At 38.0% G+C, this 21,065-nt stretch overlaps 1 protein-coding gene across 1 annotated transcript in view; it reads left to right on the forward strand.

Annotated features, from left to right (window-relative positions):
• Window positions 1–11,313, forward strand: part of oprm1 (opioid receptor, mu 1) — a 34,751-nt gene extending 23,438 nt beyond the window's left edge. Inside the window, exons 2-6 of the mRNA XM_020921177.2 lie at window positions 5,798–6,156; window positions 7,113–7,123; window positions 8,924–9,094; window positions 9,924–10,102; window positions 11,112–11,313. Of these exons, the coding sequence (XP_020776836.2) occupies window positions 5,798–6,156; window positions 7,113–7,123; window positions 8,924–9,094; window positions 9,924–10,102; window positions 11,112–11,313 (922 nt within the window). The remainder of the gene's footprint in view (window positions 1–5,797; window positions 6,157–7,112; window positions 7,124–8,923; window positions 9,095–9,923; window positions 10,103–11,111) is intronic.
• The last annotated feature ends 9,752 nt before the right edge of the window (window positions 11,314–21,065 follow it).

Below are 21,065 nucleotides of genomic sequence, written 5' to 3' on the forward strand. Positions count from 1 at the left end.
TTCAAGTACACGACTGAGGACAACAAAAAAGTGTAATTTCTCAAAGTGGACGACATTGCTGATGGGAAAAAAAAACATGAATTATACATGGTTTTAAAGAAGGACCGTTTTGAAGCATTTTGAAGTCCATTACTGCACATCCACTGCTTGCTTGGCTGATCAAGTGATGAGAGGAAATAGAAAACAGCAGTTCACTTGTTGATGTGGTCTTTATAAACTTGCATCAGCTTTATTTTGGATGATAATTCTTCCAGTCTTCCAGCTATCTTTTATCTATTCACTAGGCAAGGCACGGAACTGCTTTTGTGCTTTTAGATTATAAGTAAATGGGCTTTCGATTTCTACCTCTTTGTGTTATCTGTAATGAGAAAGTGTCTGGAGGAAATCTGTATCAGACATAGTGAGCATAGAAATTTATAGAAATTAGACGAGGTATAAAAGAGGTGATATTGGGTTTACAAAAAAGATTTAGATAGAAATAAATGCATTCAGCCTATATTTTGTTCATAATGTTTACATTTATTGCATTTTTATGTCATATAACATATTTTTCAAATGCATTAAATTCAACGTGAGATACTGTGAATCGAGATCGTGCCCCATTCCATTTCTGTTGGACTCTGATTACTCAACAATAACAAACTAACAGATCTTTGTCATAATATGAAATTGCAAGATCGAGCCATAGTTTTTTATTTGTTTCATTTTTACATTATAGGGGAACAGCTTTGTGCTCGCTTTGTGTTCTCAGTAAACATTTCCACAGGCCAATAGGGTTGTCAGAAATATAGAATATCAGATACTAATTGATACTAAAACTAGTATTGAAACTAGATACTCATTTGAGCAAGTATCAATTCTACAAAAGTCAAATTCACAGGACAGAACTAAACCTTTCCTGAATAGCTATAGAAAGGTCTTAAGCTGTATCAGAACAAGACCACATAGATAGGTATACTGTGATGGAACATACCTGGACGACTGAGGGATTACTTAACACCACATAGTTATATAAAAGAAATTACTGTCATTTAATAAGAGAGAAAGAAAACTTGCCTTGAAAAATCTGTATTGATAGACAGAATGATCTGAGGCACTGTGAGCAGGTACATAAAAGTCTTTTATTACAAAAGGAGACACTTATGAGTTTTGACCAAAAAAATCTAATAAAGGGCTTTTATGTACCTGGTCATTGTGTCTCAGATCCTTCTGCCTATCAGTATAACATTTTCAAGGCATGTTTTGGCTTTATCTTAGTAAATGTTCACGTCCCCATAGAGCACCTGACATTTTTACAGTTTTGAACACCCAGTGAAGCATTCACATCCTTACTTGCTTTTTAATCAGTATAAAGTAGTATAAAGTCTTGATTCCTTAGTATCAAAATCAAGTTTAAAATGTTGCGACACTACAGGTTAATAGAACTGGTATAGCACACAATGAAGTATGTTGTCATCATTCTTATCATAATAAAATGCATAAATATTGGTATTGTACAGAAACCTAGTTGAAATATTAGCATTATTAGTATACTAAACTTCAATCTGAAGAAATGGGCAGTGCTACTACAACACAGAGGAACATGGTAGAGGAGCTATTGCTAACCACAAAGTCAATAAAGAGCTGCTGGAAATTACCCAGCACTTGACAGCGAGTGACAGATTTGAACAGACCTGTCCCCAGCGACCCCAATGTAGTCCCCACACAAATAAAGGCCCCAATAACAAACATGTACTAAGCTGTTAATCAGATTTTAATGAACTAACTGTCATCTCTGGCTGTTAAGCGGATTTCAGGATATTGAGGAGAGTGCTACAGCAAAATACGAGCGAATTACCTGTGTGCACGGAGGTGGCTGGCAGCCCTGGGTTTGTTAAATTGAAGAGAGAGGGGATCAGTCTGTGTCATGTTGGAGCTAAATGGCTTAATTACATAACTGTTTGGGGTGTTTGAGGAGGGTTGCACATAAGGGGGGGCTCAGGAAATAATTTTTCTTTCTTTTAGCTACTTGATTTTTGTCATAGCTTATTCACAAACTGGCATAGGTAAAACAGAAAGAATTGTTAGGATAATACAACAGTAAACGCCAATTTACGGGGATGGATTCCTTTTCTTTTTTTGCTTGTGAAAGTGATTGATTGAGGGATGAGTTAACTTTGTGTAGCTGTGGTGTGGTGGAGGAAGGTTTGGTGTTGATATTGTGGAGGTTGACTTACCTTAGTTACAACACAAATGATTGAAAACAGTCTGTTGCCTGGGATTCAGAATACACGCTTCTTCAATACTTTACGTTGAGTCTGTGAGTCTGGTCAGTGAGTCTGGTCAGTGAGTATAGTTGGCATTGATTGACAGGTGGAACGGCCAATTAAGGACACACATGGTCCACCATTATCCAAACAAATATGGTTGCTTTCAAGGAAAAGGAAAAAATATCACAGGGTACTGAAAAACATTGTGAATTTCTGCAGAATCATTGAGTGAAGCACTAAACTTTGTTCATCTGAGGTGAGAGAAATTAATTTAGCTCTAAATAACAGTAGATTAATGAGCTCATTTGTGTCACTGAAATAAACTAATCTGGCTTCATAAAACTGTTTGAATCTGGCCTGAGACGTGACTGACAATGATATGTAAAAAAGTTACTGAGGAATATCAGTCTGGACTTGCTAGTTGTAAAGCTGTAGTTCATTGTAAATTAACTATAGTTTAAAATCAAGGTGGAGAGCAAATCTGAATGGTTCAGTAGTCAAAGTGCAGATTATTTGGCCTGGTTTATGGTGTAAAATAATGGATTTGTTATTTTCCACCTTCAAAGCGCTTTTACATTAAGGAACCACTCATCCATTCACGCACGTCTTGATGCACCAGTGTACGTTAACAGTCTTAAATGTCTTGTCCAAGGACATAATGGCAGTATTTATTTGTGGGAGCTGGAATCAAACCAATGCTCTTTATGTCGAGAGCAAAATTCGCCAACCTTGGATCAGTGGACAAACACCCTACCAACTGTTGCCCCGTGGCTACTGTCACCCAAACTAATTAACAAATGACAGTGTAAACTAGATTATCATATAAGCCCTTTTGGGTTTTTTGCCTCTTCCGGCACCTACTTTTTATCTAATGTGTTTTGTTGTTTTTTTATTGTTATGTTATACGTGCAAAATAAATAAATAAAAATAAAATATGTTGTCAGCATTAAAGCTGCAGAGAGTGAAACAGGCTGCAAATGACTTCAATGAAATAATAATTATTTAGATTTATTACAGGGCTTAAGAGAAGTATATTGATCTCCTCCCCAGTCATAGATTCACATACACCTCAACATAACCTTTGGCAACATTTACAATTTGTCATTGGAGTAAACAGTGCAAAACAGAATGTCCTGGATAAAGACTTATTAGAGCTACATTATTGGCTTTGATTTTCCCTTTATCTTCTAATGACACTCGGTGGAGCTGTTACAAAGCCCTGACCTTATCTCCGGATGCACTCAGAGAAAACCTTCATACATCAAGTGTTGGGAAAGAAAATGATTTGTTGTCCTTGATTCTCAATGCAGTCCTCATCAGCAACTCCATCTGCTAGGGTTATGTTTTGTTAGTTTGGAGCATAGACTGTTAAACAAGTTAATTAACATTCAGCTTTAGTCAGATGAAGCTCACAATGCTAGCTGTTGCAGGGGCAAATTTGAAGCTCCATATTAGGATAAGGAATTTATTAATAGTGTAATCAAAACACCAGCGGGTTAATACGAGCATTTTAAGACCAAAATGACAAGGCTCATAGCAGCAGTTACAGAGAGAGGGTGACAGATAATCAGTTTAATGTCAACTGGAATTGATGGAGCACTTCCTATCTCGAATGTGGCGGCGAGTGGGTTAGCTATGTCCATTTATATTTACAGTCTATGTTCAGACTTGTTGTAGTTGTTGTTTTTATAAAAGAAGTTTTTCTATTTTTATGAGAAAAATGTTAAAATCTGAATCTGAACGAGCAGTATTGCCATTGTCAAAACAACAAAATAGAAGTGTGGAAGTGTGTATGGAGAAAACATAAAACAACACAGTAATAAAATATACTTTCAGCAATAGGCAAATATATTTTAAATGAGATTTTATGGGCTAAAGATTTATAGGAACAAGTATCATAGGTGGTCCGAATTTGAAGCTCTTCCATGTGGAGACCATATATGGAATACACTACAGTTATGTTCCATTGACATGTTTTAAGATTGGGAAGATATATCTATTATTCCAACAGTCCAACTTGTTGAGATGCGCCTAATCCATGTTTGCATCTTTGCTCATATCTAATTACAGATAAAGGTGTGCAGAGATAACTGGTGCTTCCGTAAGGGTTTTGAGACTGGAGAGCTCTCGTTCTCTTTGAAATGAGCCACTTTGGGCGTCCTGACTCATCCGCTGCTACGGCAACAACAGATAATTCCTCCTCTGGCTCCTGTACGCACATTATCCTGTGCTGTGGAAAAAAAGGATTTCAGTATTAGTAGCTATTCTCTATCTGACAATCAATGATACTGTATTGATGCAAGCCTGTTAACACCTTACACACACAAAAACTGCAATTTGACCTTTTTAAGATACTACCATCTTCATAAAATATTCTGTTTAAACCATGACAGTTATTTGTATTCCAGTCCAATCCAACTTTATTTGTATTTGTATTATTGCATTGACATTGAAGAGGTTGCAAACAAAATTTTAGAGATATCTAAACCAAAGCACAGCTATAATAAAATACAATGAGATTTATTGAATTCAAAGTCATTACAAAATTAGGTTGGAGTTCATTTTCTCCAAGAGGCACAGATCGTAATTCTCTGTACTCTGGCTGGAACTTTTCAAAGACAAAAAATAAACAAATTTATTTATTTATTTGGGTTTTGGATATTTTCAAAGAGATTTTTCTACCTCACAGAGATAAATTTATATCATACCACCACACCACATCTAAATTAGTTCTGAACTGGGACTAAACCCAAGACTAAACCAGGACAAGAAGAGAGCCAAATCGAGGCTACATTAGGACTCACATTAGGGACAAACATAGACTGTATAAAGAAGTGGATTAAGAGAGTGTGGCATCACATCATGAGGCTCACAAGGCTAGCAGTTATATGGGCAAATTTGGAGCCAGGACCATATTAGAGATAAGAATTTATTTACATCCAAAATAGTGAAATAAAAAACACCAGGATTATGTAGAGCAACCAAAATGATAAGTGTAACTGCAGCAGTTACACAGAGAGGGGTAAAACTTTGCCATGTTAAGCCAATTGAAAATTGGAGTCGAAGGAGCTGGAAACGCCCCACTTCGTTTTTGAATTAGCTATGTCCATTTATATGTACATACAGTCTATGGGCCCAAACCACCACCTAACAAGGGCACGTGTGAACGCAAACTTTGACAAAGACAAATTACTGAGTATGAAATTGAACTGAATTGAGGACTGGAAATTTTGAATACCACATACACTACCAATCAAAAGTTTGTACACACCATCTTTATATCTTTACTACTTTGACATTCTGTAAACATGCATACATACATCAAATATATGAAGTAAGATATGAGGGGTTTTTTGTGGGGTTTTTTTTTTTTTTTTTCATTCCATACATGTTACATATATTTCTTATCTTGTGTGTGTACATCAAATGCAGAAAGTAGTAAATATATAGAAAAAACACTGAATGAGCTGGTGTGTTCAAACTTTTGACTGGCAGTGTATATAATGAAAACCAAATAATTCTGTGCACTGTTTTTCTTTTTTTTATAGATACACCAAAATGAAAACTGCCACTAACATCTACATCTTTAACCTGGCTCTGGCCGACGCCTTGGTCACCAGCACGTTGCCGTTCCAGAGTGTGAACTATCTGATGGGCACCTGGCCGTTCGGGGACATCCTGTGTAAAATGGTCATGTCCATCGACTACTACAACATGTTTACGTCTATCTTCACCCTGACCACCATGAGCATTGACCGTTACGTGGCCGTGTGTCACCCAGTTAAAGCCCTGGACTTCAGGACCCCTCGCAATGCCAAGATCGTCAACATCTGCAACTGGATTCTGTCCTCTGCCATTGGTTTGCCTGTGATGTTCAAAGCCAGGACTAAGTTCATCCCAAACACACGTAAGTTCATAAAACCATTTAATCTTCCTCGAAATTAATAGCACTTTATTGCTCATATTGCTAATGAGGGTGGAAGAAATTAAAGTTTATATTTTTGCAGGTTTAACTGGATGAAGATTACTTTGTGTTTTTATTACTGAAGCTATTATTTTACACTGAATCTTGGCTTGAGATGAAGCATTTTAATATCAAATCAAGTATGAATATTCACTGAATATGAATACATGTTTTGCATTGGATTTTAATTACTGCCAAGCCTGAACCCGCATGCTTTTATTAATTAATTATTGCATTTATATAACAGCTGTCAAGACACTACTTTACAGTTCATTGTTCACTCCACACTCAGTGGTGGTAAGCTACTATGGTAGCTACAGTTGCCTTGAGGCAGATTGACAGAAGCGAGGCTGCCAATCTGCTCCATCAACCCTTCCAACCACCACCAACACTCACGCGCACTTCACTTTCCTACCAGGCAATGTAGGTGAAGTGTCCTGCCTAAGGACTCATTGTTTTTGCCACTGGCACCCCACTGTGACACCTGGAATTGCCAGCGGTCTCCCATCCAAGTACTACCATAGACCGTATATAAGAATGGACACAGCTAACGCGTAGCCGCCACGGTCCAAATAGGAAGTGTGTCAGGCGGCTCTTCCAGCTCCTTCTGACCCTGGCTCCAGTTGACTTACATTGGGATCTGGGATGGGGTCACCTCTCTGTAACTGCTGCAGTGAGCCTCGATCTTGCTCCACATGATCTTGAATTTTTCATTTTGCTATTTTGTCTCTAAATCAAGATATGAACATAAATAACTGACCAATCAGATGCCTTAATTCCCCGAGGTCACTCCTGCTGGCATTACCAACAGGTTTAATTGACAGCTAGTGCATTTGGTTGCAAATTAAGCCCTCTTCCTGCTTTCCGGTGAGAAGGGCGAGCACATTTAACAACCTCAGCCATGATGGTGGTGTATATATGACAGTGGGATTTCCAAATATGGACCTGGCTTCAGATTTGTTCCTGTAACTGCTAGCATCGGGAGCTTCATTTGAGTGGATCTGAACGCTATAGGTGACGACACACTCACTTAGTCAACTTCTTTCTACAGTCTATGAGTACTACCCAGGCCCGGCCTTGTTGAGCTTCTGAGATCTGACGAGATCAGGCTTTGACAAGCTGGTATAGCCACAAACTTTTACAAACTTTAGAAAGATTTTACACAGATTGGATCTGGAGCTGTATCATGTCTCCATTAGACATCCCCCATAAACAGCAGTGTAGTTATAGTGCAGTTGTCCTTTCACTGACTGAAGCTAATGCTGCACTTAGTTTGCAGTTTTTAAACAGAACTTTATTTTGTACTTGTACAAAATGCTAAAAAGTGCGTGTATTGACCATCAGTCTATCTTTAATTTGTGGTAATGCAGTAATCAAATGTTCCGGTAAAATGACATAATGTGGCTCATTAGGGACATGGCATCGGATGTTTAAGAACATACTGCGTGTATGTTCTGCTGTTGAAGTAAAACTGCATTTTGAATGGCTGCAGTTAGCAGCTCTATTGTGCCTCATTACATGTAAAGTTATAAATGTTTTTAAGCTTTTTTTTCGCAAGAAACCACACAATAAGCAAAATGGTTACTGAAAAGTGCTGATTAAAACCCTCCAAATGTGCTCAATATGGTTATAGTAGTTATTTGTAAGAAAATTAAAACAAAGCAATACTATAAAGCAGCAGAATTGTTGACATCTCCTGTGAGGTGAATGACTGGTCCCCTGCTGTCGTGCCCTCATAGCGCTCTCCCTTTGTAATTTCACTCTGTAAATGTTTCATAAAAGAGCCTTGTGCATGGCTGGGGCCTAATACATCTGTCTGTGTGTGGATGCCAGCCGCGTTGCCACATCGCTTCAAGAGGGTTTTAATTGCAGCAGTTATAGACAGAAAACTGGCAGTGAAATTACTGAGGCATGGTTTTTAGTTTCTCCGAGGAGGAGCTACGGGAGATTACAGATCAGAATCACTGCAGAGGAGCTCGGAGGGAGGCGCAAGGGAGAATGTTTCAGAAAATACTTATCTTCTCAGTATGATTTGAATAATGGCCTCATGAGTAAAGATGGAAACTTTTGAAACTGTGTAGCATTACAAAGAGTGGTCAATGTATGGATTGGAACATTTGTTGACTCACATTGTTAAGAAGTTGTTTGTGGAAATGATACAGCCTCCATCTGAGAATGGCTTTTGACTCTGACAAAACACATAATGATGATGTTTATAATGCATGTAATTTTTTAGGCCAGCGCCTTTCAAGACACCCAAACCACTTTACACTGTATTATTCACTCCACACTGGTCATGGCTATAGCGGCCACAGCTGCTGTGGGCAAGACTGACTGAAGCTGATCTGTTTCATTAGCTCTTTTGACCATGACCATTCACTCAAACTCACATCACATTCATAGGCATAGGAGAAGTGTCTTGCCAAATGACACAATCACTAGAGCTATCCCACTGTGGCAGATGGTATTCATAGTACTGCTCAGTGCCTGAAATCAGATGAGATTTGACATTCTCAATCTGCCCACAATTATAGAAAAACAATAATAATTCACAGTCTGTAAATGTAGACACTAAATGTAAAAAAAACTAAAACAAAAAAAAAAAAAAAAAAAAAAAAAAAACAGCCCAGAGTGCTTGTTATTCCAATAGTGTTTAAACAAGTTTACTGTATAATATAAGCTAATGACTGTATGTCTTCCAATAGCCAAGAACAGTGTGGACTGTGCTCTGGAGTTCCCACACCCCTCCTGGTACTGGGAGACCCTGATGAAGATCTGTGTGTTCATCTTCGCCTTCATCATGCCAGTCCTCATCATCACTGTGTGCTACGGCCTCATGATCCTGCGCCTGAAGAGCGTGCGCATGCTGTCCGGGTCTCAAGTGAGCCAAAAGTCTTTCTCCACAACTGACACCAGCTGCATAAAGAATGAGAAGAACGGAATTAGCATAACGAGGATTTCAAAATGTCATTCAGCTTTGGGTCCTATATTTTCCACTGAATAATGAAAAACAAAACACAGAGAGAGAGGCTCAAAGGGAAAAGCAATTAAGGGAATACAATTTGAGCCCAGGGTGAAGCGTCTGTACACTGTGATTCATTACAACAGGTGATAGAAAGCTTGCCCTTTGTTCGGCTTAAGGCTGTGTTTCAATTCAATTAGGCCATTTTGAATGACAGAAAAGACATATGAATGGTTGTTTCCCTTAGGGTTGTTTAGGCCATATTATGCATACATCTTTATAGTCTTCCTCTTACTTACACATTAGCTCTATTTTCTTACATACACAACCAGTTAAAAGGACTTGGACTTACCCTGTTTTGTTTTCTATGTTTACTACTTTCTACATTTGATATACATACAGAAGAGAAGATATCAAATACATGAATAAAGATATATGCAATAAGGTGGCAAAGAAAAAAGTTAAACATATTAAATATTGTATAGCCAAATCCTTTTTGCTTTGCCATTTCTCATTATGCAAATTTTAGATGAGATTTCAAATTCTTCGTATCCATCCCCATTTTGAACATCTTGAGTGTTACCTCCTACACACACACACACACACACACACACACACACACACGCACACACGCGCGCACACACACACACCCCCACACACGTACACACACACCACTGTCTTGCATTTCTATGTGGACAGTTTCCTCCCATTTTCATTTTGTGGTTGAAATATTTTGTCTTCCTTTCAGGAAAAGGACAGGAACTTGCGTCGGATCACCCGCATGGTCCTGGTGGTGGTGGCGGTCTTCATTGTGTGCTGGACTCCCATTCACATCTTCGTCATCATCACAGCTCTAGTGACCATCCCCAACTCAACACTGCAGTCTATTACCTGGCATTTCTGCATCGCCTTGGGATACACAAACAGGTAACACAGTAGTTCATGGAGTTCATCAATAAAGACCTGACAACAGCAGACGTGCTCAACTCCTTAAAGGGCCCATATTACACTATTTTCTTATACATGTTATTATGTTGTTTCCTCATCAAAAATATACCTGGAATTGTGTTTTGTTTCATTCACACCTACACATGTTTAACACACAAACCCTGTATGCTTAGACTGAGTTTTTCTCTCAAACGGAAAACACTGTGCTCCAGTCTGTTTTTAAAATCCATAAACCTTCACTATAACCGAAATAGAATTGCCAGTCTTTACTGCAAAAAGGTAAAAGGTAGACGCTAATTTGAAAACTTCCGCTTGCTGACATCACAACAGGGAACAGAGCATTTTCGGCTTTGGAGATGTAGACAAAGGGTCACTCAAAGATATGTGAATGAAATAAAACACAACTCCGGGTATGTTTTTGTGTATGTAACAACAAATGTCCCAGCTTCAAACTCAACATACCTGAGGAGAAAATGATGACTTGTTACTTTCCACCCACTCTAATCAATACAGCAATTCATTAAGTAAGAACCAGTCAATTGCTTCAGTTGCCCTTCACCTGTCAGTCATAGCATGTTGTCGTATACAAGTATGAAGAAATCTTCTGGTTTTTGTAGTATCTTCTTTGTATTCCTTATTTATAACTTGCTTGCCTTGATAATAGTTTTCAGGTGTTTATGTTGAAAATGTATTCCTTTTTTGCTTGGAGTGCGCACATCTTCACCTGCAGATAACAGTGCACTGGGCATAAAAGGGATTTAGTTGTCAAGGTGCTTTGTTGCAGCTTTAGCTAAACAACAGCGATGGCATATTCTTTCAGTAAATTCTTTGATTTAGTTTCACAGACAGTATACCTGCTTACTGTTCCTTTTTGAAAAGAGTTGTAATGAACCGGAAGGCAGCAATTAAAACAGCCTTGTGAAAATATTTACACAACACAAACACAGACATTTGTTTTACGTTTTGTCCTTGCCTTTGCCACCCACAGCAGTCTGAACCCAGTGCTTTATGGATACTTGGATGAGAACTTCAAGAGGTGTTTCAGAGAGTTTTGCACCCCCAGCCCGTCAGTGCTGGAGATGCAGAACTCATCCAGAACCGGAGCCAACAGCCGCAAGATTCCCCAGCGTGAGCACAACACCGGCAACACCGGGGAGAGATCCAACCAACAGGTAGGGCATCTGTCATAAAGCAGGTTCATTTCATATTAAAGTAATACCATCACATTCACCAGGGTTCAAGTGCACCTGCTGTGCCAGTCCCAGACCTGGGTAAAAAGTTAGAGGGCATCTGATTTAGAAAGTCAATGTCAAATTTGCTCATTAAATTGGATTATCAGGCATTGAGGATTATCATGTGTCAAAATATAATCAAAATATAATACAGCTTAACAATCAATGCGAAATAAGGTACATAGAAAAAATTGTGATAAAAATTAAAATAAAATAGATATCTCAGAAATAAGAAAGCACAAATTTACTATGTTCGAAATATGTATTTGGGCTACTGCTTTAAGAATTGTCTATGAAGTAGAAATATTAACACTTTTACTTTTGTTTATGGCCAAGCAAATCTCAGTCTTGGTCTTTTTGTGATCAAGGTAGTTCATAGTTTGTTTAATACAGTACTTATAAACCTCTTAGCTATAACAACAGCATTTGACACTGACACATCCATCCAGAATGAGAAAAGGAGCAATGTAATTATTCAGTAAGATCTATGCTCGTCTTCTCTTCCTCCCAACAGGTATGACTAGCCTTGGAGGGGTCGTCAGTGGACACACGCTGCTGCAGTGGTGCTGCTACGACCCCCGATGACCTTCACTCTGAGATCACGCAGGTCACCACAGGGCTTTGAACACAGCACGAGGTCACATGATCCGCTGGCCCATCCGCCTAACAAATTACTACTTGGCTGAGAGAAGACAAGGTTTTTACCCTGAGAGCAAAGTGTACAGGAACAATGTGTATCAAACAAACAAGCAGCATGGGTAGACCACAAATGTATGCACTGTTTCCCCTAATATTGGGATGAGTATTTAAAATGCAACAGGCAGGTTCCACACGTACTCCAGTAGTGGATCATCTTGAACTAATAAAATCCGCCCCCACAGCCGCCCTTGAGTGGATCCTTGATGGAGCCTCTTTCGGCTCGCTCAGCCCTTGACTTAATTCCCATTCTTGTACAAAGAGAAGTCTATTGATTAAGTCATGTTTTCAAAGCACATCTTGTTTTATTCCTCTTATGAATGCGCAAGTGTACGTGCTGTAAAATCTGAGGACTTAAAAAAATGTGTTATATATTTGTTATTTAGAGAGTTTTTAGTTTGAGTTCATCAAGAGTGTCATAGTTCCTGGGAATAGAAAATATTTAGTCATTTCATTTTTCTCTTACACTCTTTGTCTTTTCTATCTATCAAAAGAACATTTGTACAAATCAGCCTTAACATTTTGACCGTCTGCCTAACACACGACTTTTACCTTCAAAAAAGTACATTTACTAGATGATTTAAAGGTGCACTGTGTAAATAAATGTAAGGTAGAACAGCTTAATGCCAGACTGTCGAAAATTCCAGGCAGACCAGTTATATATCCATAGAAAAAAGCAGGTGATGGACCCACAAACAAAAAGTTACAAAAGTACACATTTAAGCAAATCTGTCAAAAGGACTCTAACTCATATTTTGGCTTTTAAACATATTATTTGAAGATCCAAGACAAAATATAACAGCCTGTGGTACAATACAATCACCTTTTAACACAAGCTTAATACCCGTGTCTATCTGTGCCACTCTCAGATTTCACTGTCTCTGTGGGACTCTGCCGCATTTTTCTACCGTTCATAATGTCTTTTATTGAAGCTGAACAGCAGTCTTGTGAGCTTATTTCACTAGTTCTTGTCCTTTTGTTGACAAATAGACATGTTAAACATGTTATAAAGTGCTATGCTAGCAGTTTTAGTCAAATGTTTAGCTCCCTGCCACATCTGTAATTAGCACCCACACAGTCTCCTGGGTGCTCCTCATGCATACAGGCTTATATCAGTGTTCTGTTTTCTCTGAGCGCATGTAAAGGTCAAATGCTGAATACAGAGGCTCATAACTGGGAAACTCAAGCACATATATCGCACTCAGTATTTACTATTCATCAGTTACTTCGACCACTGCAGGCTGGAGCCCTTAGATTTACCCTTACACAAACATTATTGATCCACTGGGCAAATGATGTGGACACAGCAGCTCACACATCACAATATATTATAATAACAAAGATCAAGAAGATAAATGGAAATAATACATTCAAAATAAGTAGCAAAAATAGCTGCAGTCAAATAAGGCATGATTATAAACATGTATATGTACAAGTAAAAATAAAGAAACGTGTATAAGTAAAAACATAGAAATATAGTAATACAAAATATATTTGGACCATATACAAGAGGTGGGTAAGGAGAAACTGTGCAAAGATGAAATGGTGATTGAAATGATATAGGGTTATCTGTTATATAAGGGTGAGTTGTTGTACAGTTGTAAGTATGGTATGAATGCAATCCTATATCTCTCACTGTTTGAGCGAAGATGTAGGAGCCTGTTGGAGAATTTTCTGTCCTTCAATAGTCAACGAATGGTTGTTCCCCTTTGGCATGTATAGGGCCATATCATGCATAAATCTAACCCATCAAGAGCTGTAGTTCTGGCTTCTAAACCAACTGTATTTTTAATTTCACCATCAGTGGTAATAATGTTCTGTTAGCTTTATTTGAATTCACAGATCACTGACAACACACAGTGTGGTCCTATATAAAAAAATAAGTGATCATTTAAAATAAACGTAAATAAATGTTGCTCGCTTTAATGTCCTTCGGATGTCGCTTTCAGCCTCGTGTACATAATTTTATGCTGTTCTTCTAAAAGGGCATAGATCTGTCACTGTAGATTCTGCTAACAAACAGATACATGAATGTATATGAGGGGTTTACACAGTCTCCAGCAAAAAGGACTCTTCAGACTGTTGGGCATATACTAGCTCCATACATCAGGGCCATTACAATGGTTCAAATGGACTGTCATCTCTGCTTCAGCCACTGCAGCAGGTGACCCCAGAAGCCACTTTGTATGTAATGTCACCATCATGTGAGTAACCTTCACTATAGTGCTTACATGATATAAGTCTAGTTACTGTTCCATTGGCCTTCGCTGTAACTTCATTGGATATTGTATTTTATAAAAGAGCTGTATAAATGAACCATGACTGTATTTAAAATATGTACATTACCACTGTTGATTTTCACTTACCGCTGATAAAGTCATTGCTTTTAGAGTAAGCCTGCAATGATTGTGCTTCTATACCTTTGTTAAATGGCCTTGTTGAGATCTATAACATATGTAATAGAGTAAATGTGGAAATAAATAAACCTAACGGTATTGAAACTAAAATTAGATGACTTGTTCTTTATATAATATAGTGCATGTGGTCCCTGTGGGATGTGCTTTCCAGAAGCAAAAGGACCTTTTCACCCTGCATACATGAGCACTGTAAAGAATTCATTCATTTGAAGAGGAATCATGTTGGGTGCAGTGAATGATATATTTCTTGATGTCTTATGTGGGTGTGTGAAAGTGCACCCAATGTAACACAGTGTTAATAAAATCAATTAAGCAATATGATCAATGACCAGACCAAGCTCAGTTCACACATATGCTTCATTATGACTTAATATTCTATTGGAGAGACCTTATTTTATTGCTTTGCCTATAGAAAGTTCCACAGTGTAACATTAAAATGATCCAGCTTAATGGTGACCATTAATCTCTGTGGAGAGGAGACCTTACTTACACTCACAGACCACCAACTTGAAAAGTTATAGTGCACCTTTAACCATGTTGATATTTCCTAATCAATATGTTTTGTTTATTTACCAGTGTTTGGAAAGTGCTAAATATTTTAACTGTGTCTTTTTGAGAGCTCCAAAAAGACTGGTCTCCCCACTCCACTTCATTCTTGACTTTAAACTTTAAAATGCTCTTGTCTATTTTTGTCTCTCTTCTCACACTCTTCTATCCAACATTTCATTTCACCAGTTTCACTTATTTATGATCCAAGAAACTGCCACATCAAATATTCTGAGAAACCAATTCTACAAAAAAAAACATTTTCTGTCCAAATTTAAGATCTGATGTTTTTCTATGCTGTTTTTCGATTAAGTTAACTGCCTGACACAATTGTTCCTGCTATAATACACACATTTACCAGACTATAGGCTTTATGGACCTTCTGTATGACTTTATTGAGGGCTTAGCACATTTTCTAAAAGGTAAAGTTTATGTTGGCTTATGGTGCTTTGGCCTCTTGTGCTCCATTACGATGGTAACTGTGTGTGAAATTACCTACTTAGTTTGATAACTAGCTTCTGCAGCAGAGTAATATAGAAACACGGGTATACTGTAGTGTTATAGTGATAATGTACAGAATTGCATTGCTGGGGGTGACTGCAGTGCCAACTCCATGTCTGATAAAACTAACCATGAACTATCAGTAAAGTATTTATGAAATCTTTTGTAGACCCTCTGTGGACATCATTCACATCCACCCATCGTTATGAGAAAGAGCCTCCAGTCTATAAACCTCCTGGAGTTATAATTTACTGCCAAACAAGTGAGAGAGACTCTGCTAGATTGCAATAAAATTATATTATCAGGACATTTACAGAACTCCAGGCCAGTCAACAGCGTGCATTAACATATTAGTTTTCCGAAGGGAGAAGTTACTTTCAAATCTCCATTAGTTAGGACAGGACATCGGAAAGTCTCACTTTTGAACCATGTGCCTCCTGTCACAGCAGATTTATCCAAAACCAGTGATTTAAAAAAGAAAGGGGGTAATATATTATCATTTGTTTAGCTAAAATACAGAAAAATATGCTTGAAAATGGCCATAAAACAGAAAAATACACTGACTGAAGTCCATCAGATTCTAACTGATGCAAGTGAGTTGAGAGATTATGTTGCATGCCCTTTTCACTATTTTATTTATAGCAACCATCCCAACCCAGTGTGTTCCAGTTTTTAAATTTGAAAACCTAGTCCCCCTATCTTTGTAGGTTGATGGTGAAGCTGCAATAGTCATAATAGTAGCTGTAGAAGCACTAGACCAGGGGTGCTCACAGCATGCGAGCTACTTACAAAATGACCAAGTCAAAATTATCTACCTAATACAAAGCCAAGCAAACTGCACTGAAACACTGTGTGCCCCATTTTTGGACCCTCACCCACAGTTTGAGAACCCCTTCTTTAAGAGAACTTCCTCTGGCACTTTACACAAAACTGTGAAAAAAGTGAAGGAAGTTGGTAAGATTTTTAAACCTGTTTTGACAAACACAAATGCATTTGTGCACTTTTGTTAGGCAAACTTCAGCCAAATGTGGCAGTAGGTCTGTTCTGTAGATCTGCTCTATGCTGTAGACCTGCTTTGTGCCAACACTGTAACACAAATTTAGACTCGTTTTTGCTTCACGTTTGGTCTTGCTCTTCTAATCAGCGCGCACTGTGGAAGGGGCTTGTTTTCGCTGTACGTAGGAAGGAGCGAGAGCGTGAAAAGGCGAGGGGCGGCGTGCTGACGTGAGGCAGATGGACAGGTAGGATGTTTAGGAAGTTTAACCTGCCCTGTGGTGCACGCTGGTACACGAGGGCACACGCTGTTGCAGACAAGCCGTGCATAGGGAGCGTGTGTGTTTGTGATGTGCCGTAGAGTCTCCGCGGGTTTTCAAATGAGCGCACAGGCTTCACTGAGACACCCCACACGCTCCTGCACCCCGCTACAAGTTTATTGCCAACAGCAGCAGCCGTAATGAAATATGATCACACTTGTTGAGTGTCAGACCTTGAGTGAGAGACAAGACCGAGTCCAAATGCGATCGAGTCCGAGAAGAGTACTAAGACAGGGCGATCTACCCACACTGCCTTGGCGATTGACTGGTAGATCGCGATCAACGTATTGAGCACCCCTGCACTAGAGTAATATGATAGCAGGTAATTGTATAGTTGGTATTAATACTTTGCTTGACATCACATTGGGGGTGTTCTACATTTACTTACATTTATAGTTACCATGGAGACACACTGCACGCATTAGAAACACTGTCAAAAACGTTCTAAGACTGTCTGAAAACTCTCATCGCATTTTCAGGAGCCTGTGATCAATACAAGCATCCATGGTCCTGTTTAGGTGTTTGATTTTCAAAAAAAAAGATGAGAGGAACTGAAAAACTGTTGGCTAATGCTCTCTAGATTGTGGCTGTAATGTTATGCTCTACTCAGCTCATGCGTTGTAGTTTCAGATTAGTCTAACTTGAGTAACAAAGCCTCAGACAGAGCATGCCTACAGTTAGCATCACACCTCCAGGGAACATTGATGACGTCAGCTGCAAAGTATCAATAGTTTGTCTAAAGATTCTGCACACTCAAATATACAGCGCTCTTGTGAGAGTAACAGTGCATTAGCGGTTGTCCAAAAAGCTGAAGATTGGTCTCTAAAAACTGACTCCTCTTAGTTCCCAGTCCACACAGTCATTTTGTCCTTTGCTTGTCAAGGTGTTTGTGTGAGTGGGCAGAGGCCACAGTCTAACACGGGCCAGCTGCAGCTACAGAAGTCACTTAACGTCTGTCACTATTGAAAGCTATTATAAAGACTTTATCCTCCAAAGCAGAGCACAGCTGGCCCTCAGCCCACACTCAAAAAGTCATACTTTTTCAGCTTTGTTTAGTGCACTGGTTAAAACAAAAGTGAATATTAATAACTTTACGAATACAAGATACATTTCAAACAAACTCAAACATTGTTGAGTAACCTAAGCCATCATTTGTGCTTAAAATGCTGTTAGCCACATGAATTCAGCAAAATGTACAAGTATCAATATAGTGTATGTCCATTTTTAAAGGACAGACACCAAGACTAATTCTAACTCTCCAACTAAGCAACTCCTACTGATTTTAAAATACATTGAGTAAAGCAGCTTTGGTTTGCACATTTTGGTGAAATAACTCATGGCTTTTGCACTAGTGACTGTTGACTTTCCAACAGGCATTTCTATTCTTTTCAATGGCTGCAGGTCAAGACTGTTTTATTTTAGGTATTCTGGCTGTATTGTTATTCTGCTGAAAGTGCCAACATTTGAAAGAGTTTCTTTTTTTTCCCTACAAAGATACATGTTCGTTCAGCTGTTCAGGTTTGCTCCACACTCGGCTGGGTTTGCCCTTTCACTTCAAATACTACTTGAAAGCTTTTATTCATGCTGTTGATTTTCTCTTTGTTTACAAAATGACAAAACAAAACAAGTAAAGGGCTTCAGGTTTGTTTGGGCCATCATTATAAAAAAAATGTTAAAGGAAAAGAATACATCAAATGTCATATTGCTAACTACTTTTAAATACTTTTAAAGCCACAGTGAAAAAATTGACTAAAATAATATGTTTCATATTGGTTGTGTTTATTGTACTGAAATACATAGAAAAACATTGTTCTTACTGTGAGTGAGCTTGCATCTCCACAAACCTACCTCCTATTGCTTGGTTATAATATTCCACAATAAAACATAAACCATATCTATATCTCCATGCAGAATGTTCCGAAGTATGGTTTTAACTTTCTATTTCCACTGAATAATCCATGTGATGTCACCTCTAGAACGTTACACATTATAGCTTTAAAGGTGGTAGAGTGGTTAGCACTGAGACACGTTTCAGTCTCTCAGGAGCTATAGAGGTGAAATAGAGGTGAAAGATATTATTTTCTTAAAATGTGTGACACAGAGGTCAAGTTGTTGAAACAGCTGCCTTACAGCGAGGAGCTTCTGGGTTTGATTCCCAGATTAAGCCACTTTGTGTATAGTTTGCATTTTCTCCCTTTATTTGCAGAGATCAGGTGCAGTTCAGTGAGAGTACAAAAAAAGTACTAAAGTAAAAGTAAAAATCCACTTAAGTAAAAGCATTAAAGTACCTGTTTAAAAATACGTAAAGAATAAAAAGTGAAAGAATTTTTGTGCAGATCTTGAAATAGAATAAAGCTTGTGATATTAATAAAGATTTGTGCTGGATCTTTTTAATCCATAATTTTTTTCTAGCAGTTTTTCTTTGTTTTTTGTTTTCTCAGACTATGCATACAATTGTCACCCTCTCTCTGTTATTGCTGCAGTGAGCCTCGTCTTAAAATGTTTGTATTAACCTGCTCTACATGATCCTGGTGGTTTTATTTTGCTGTTTTGTCCAGAAATAAATTCCTAATATGGAACTCGGCTCCAAATTCCCTTCTATAATTGTTAGCCTCATGAGCTTCATTTGAATGGAGCTGAATGGTATGGGTGATGTCACACTCCCGTAGTCTACTTCTTTATACAGTATGGTCTTATTACTCCATCCTTTTTATGTATCAGTGTATCAGTACTCAAAAATGCCTAGCTATGGTGTACAGATCATCAGATGTCTGTAAGCAAAAGGCATTATGAATCAGTGGCGATTAATGTTAATCAAAGGCTCTGGCAAGGCCCTGGTTTCATGGGATATTCTGGAGATGTGATATGTGATCAATGTGGTGCTGTTGTGACGTAAAACTCGACTTGATTTTATGTCATTTAGTTGTACAATATGATAAACAGTGGTGGAAGAAGACACATTTTTGGTAATAAAAATACAAAAAAAATACTAAGTACTAAAGTAAAAGTGTCACTTGAAAAAGTATTAAAGTACCTATTTAAAAATGTACTTAAAGAGTAAAAAGTGAAAAAAAATTTGAGCACATTTTGAGGTAGAATAAAGTTTCAAACGTAGTGATTTTAATATAGATTTGTGCTGAATTGTTTTAAATGAAATTTTTTTCTAGCACTTTTTGTTGGTGTTTTTTGTTTGCTCAGACTATGTACGTGATAAAAATAAAGTGCTCAGCCTTCTCAGAAGATCTTACTTTTACCTTTCAGTCCAGTTCAAAAATGTAATTGAGTAAGTACAGATAGTAAAAGTAAAATGTATTCATTTTAAAATGTACTTAAGTAAAGTACACATACCTGAAATGTAAATACTTAAGTGCAGTACTTTCGTTACATTCCACCACTGATGACAAATAAATGACTCTATACATAAGAGACTTACATTCGCCACCCAATATCTGAGGCAAAGTCCATTTGAAAAACACTGACACATTTTTTGTTGTCTTAGAAATATTACAAGTTAGTAAGCTTGTGATTGGTTTAGAATAAGCACCTAGCCTTTCAAAACCACTTGAAAATTGCAGCATTATCGTTCTCCAGGACTTTTATTCATCTGTATTATTGAATAAACCTATTTGCTCCCCTTTTTGTAATAATAAAAAGTCAAATTTGGCTCTGAGAATAATGTAATATTACTTGGTGTGTGCCTCTGTAAAATACCACAGGTCCTTTTGTCCTCCTTATTGCACTGAGCATGAAACCAGAGCTAGTCAGCAGAGCAGAGGTGCAGATGTAAAGTTCAGTTCATCTTGTCTGATCCAATATTCGCTGTCAGGGAGCGGAGGTTTTTCTGATTGAAGCAGACGGTGTGATCAGTGCTGTCATAGCCATTATTATCAGGCTCTGCTGGATGTACATTCCCCCACAGCGAAAGCATATTGAGGGGCCTAAACCTGTGCATATATGAATCATCTGATATCACCATCATTTTAGTCATGTGACATATACTGTTATGTATGTGTGTTGTATGTGTGTTATTACCTCTGCTGGAATTCCAGAAAATGTATTTCACATTTAAGTAAATCACTGAGAATGCTGTTTATCAATGCATTGTGGGTTTGTTGCCTCTTGGTGACCTCCTGTCCCCTTTTACCCATCACAGATACAGTATTTTGACATCTGTCCCTCATCCCCATATTTAAAGGTCTCATATATTACCAAAAATTTACCATTTCAAGCTTTAAAC

The sequence above is a fragment of the Boleophthalmus pectinirostris genome, unplaced genomic scaffold (genome assembly GCF_026225935.1).
Source record: "Boleophthalmus pectinirostris isolate CB_2022bp ecotype Guang Dong unplaced genomic scaffold, ASM2622593v1 HiC_scaffold_5, whole genome shotgun sequence".
In the NCBI taxonomy this organism is placed as follows: Eukaryota; Metazoa; Chordata; class Actinopteri; order Gobiiformes; family Gobiidae; genus Boleophthalmus; species Boleophthalmus pectinirostris.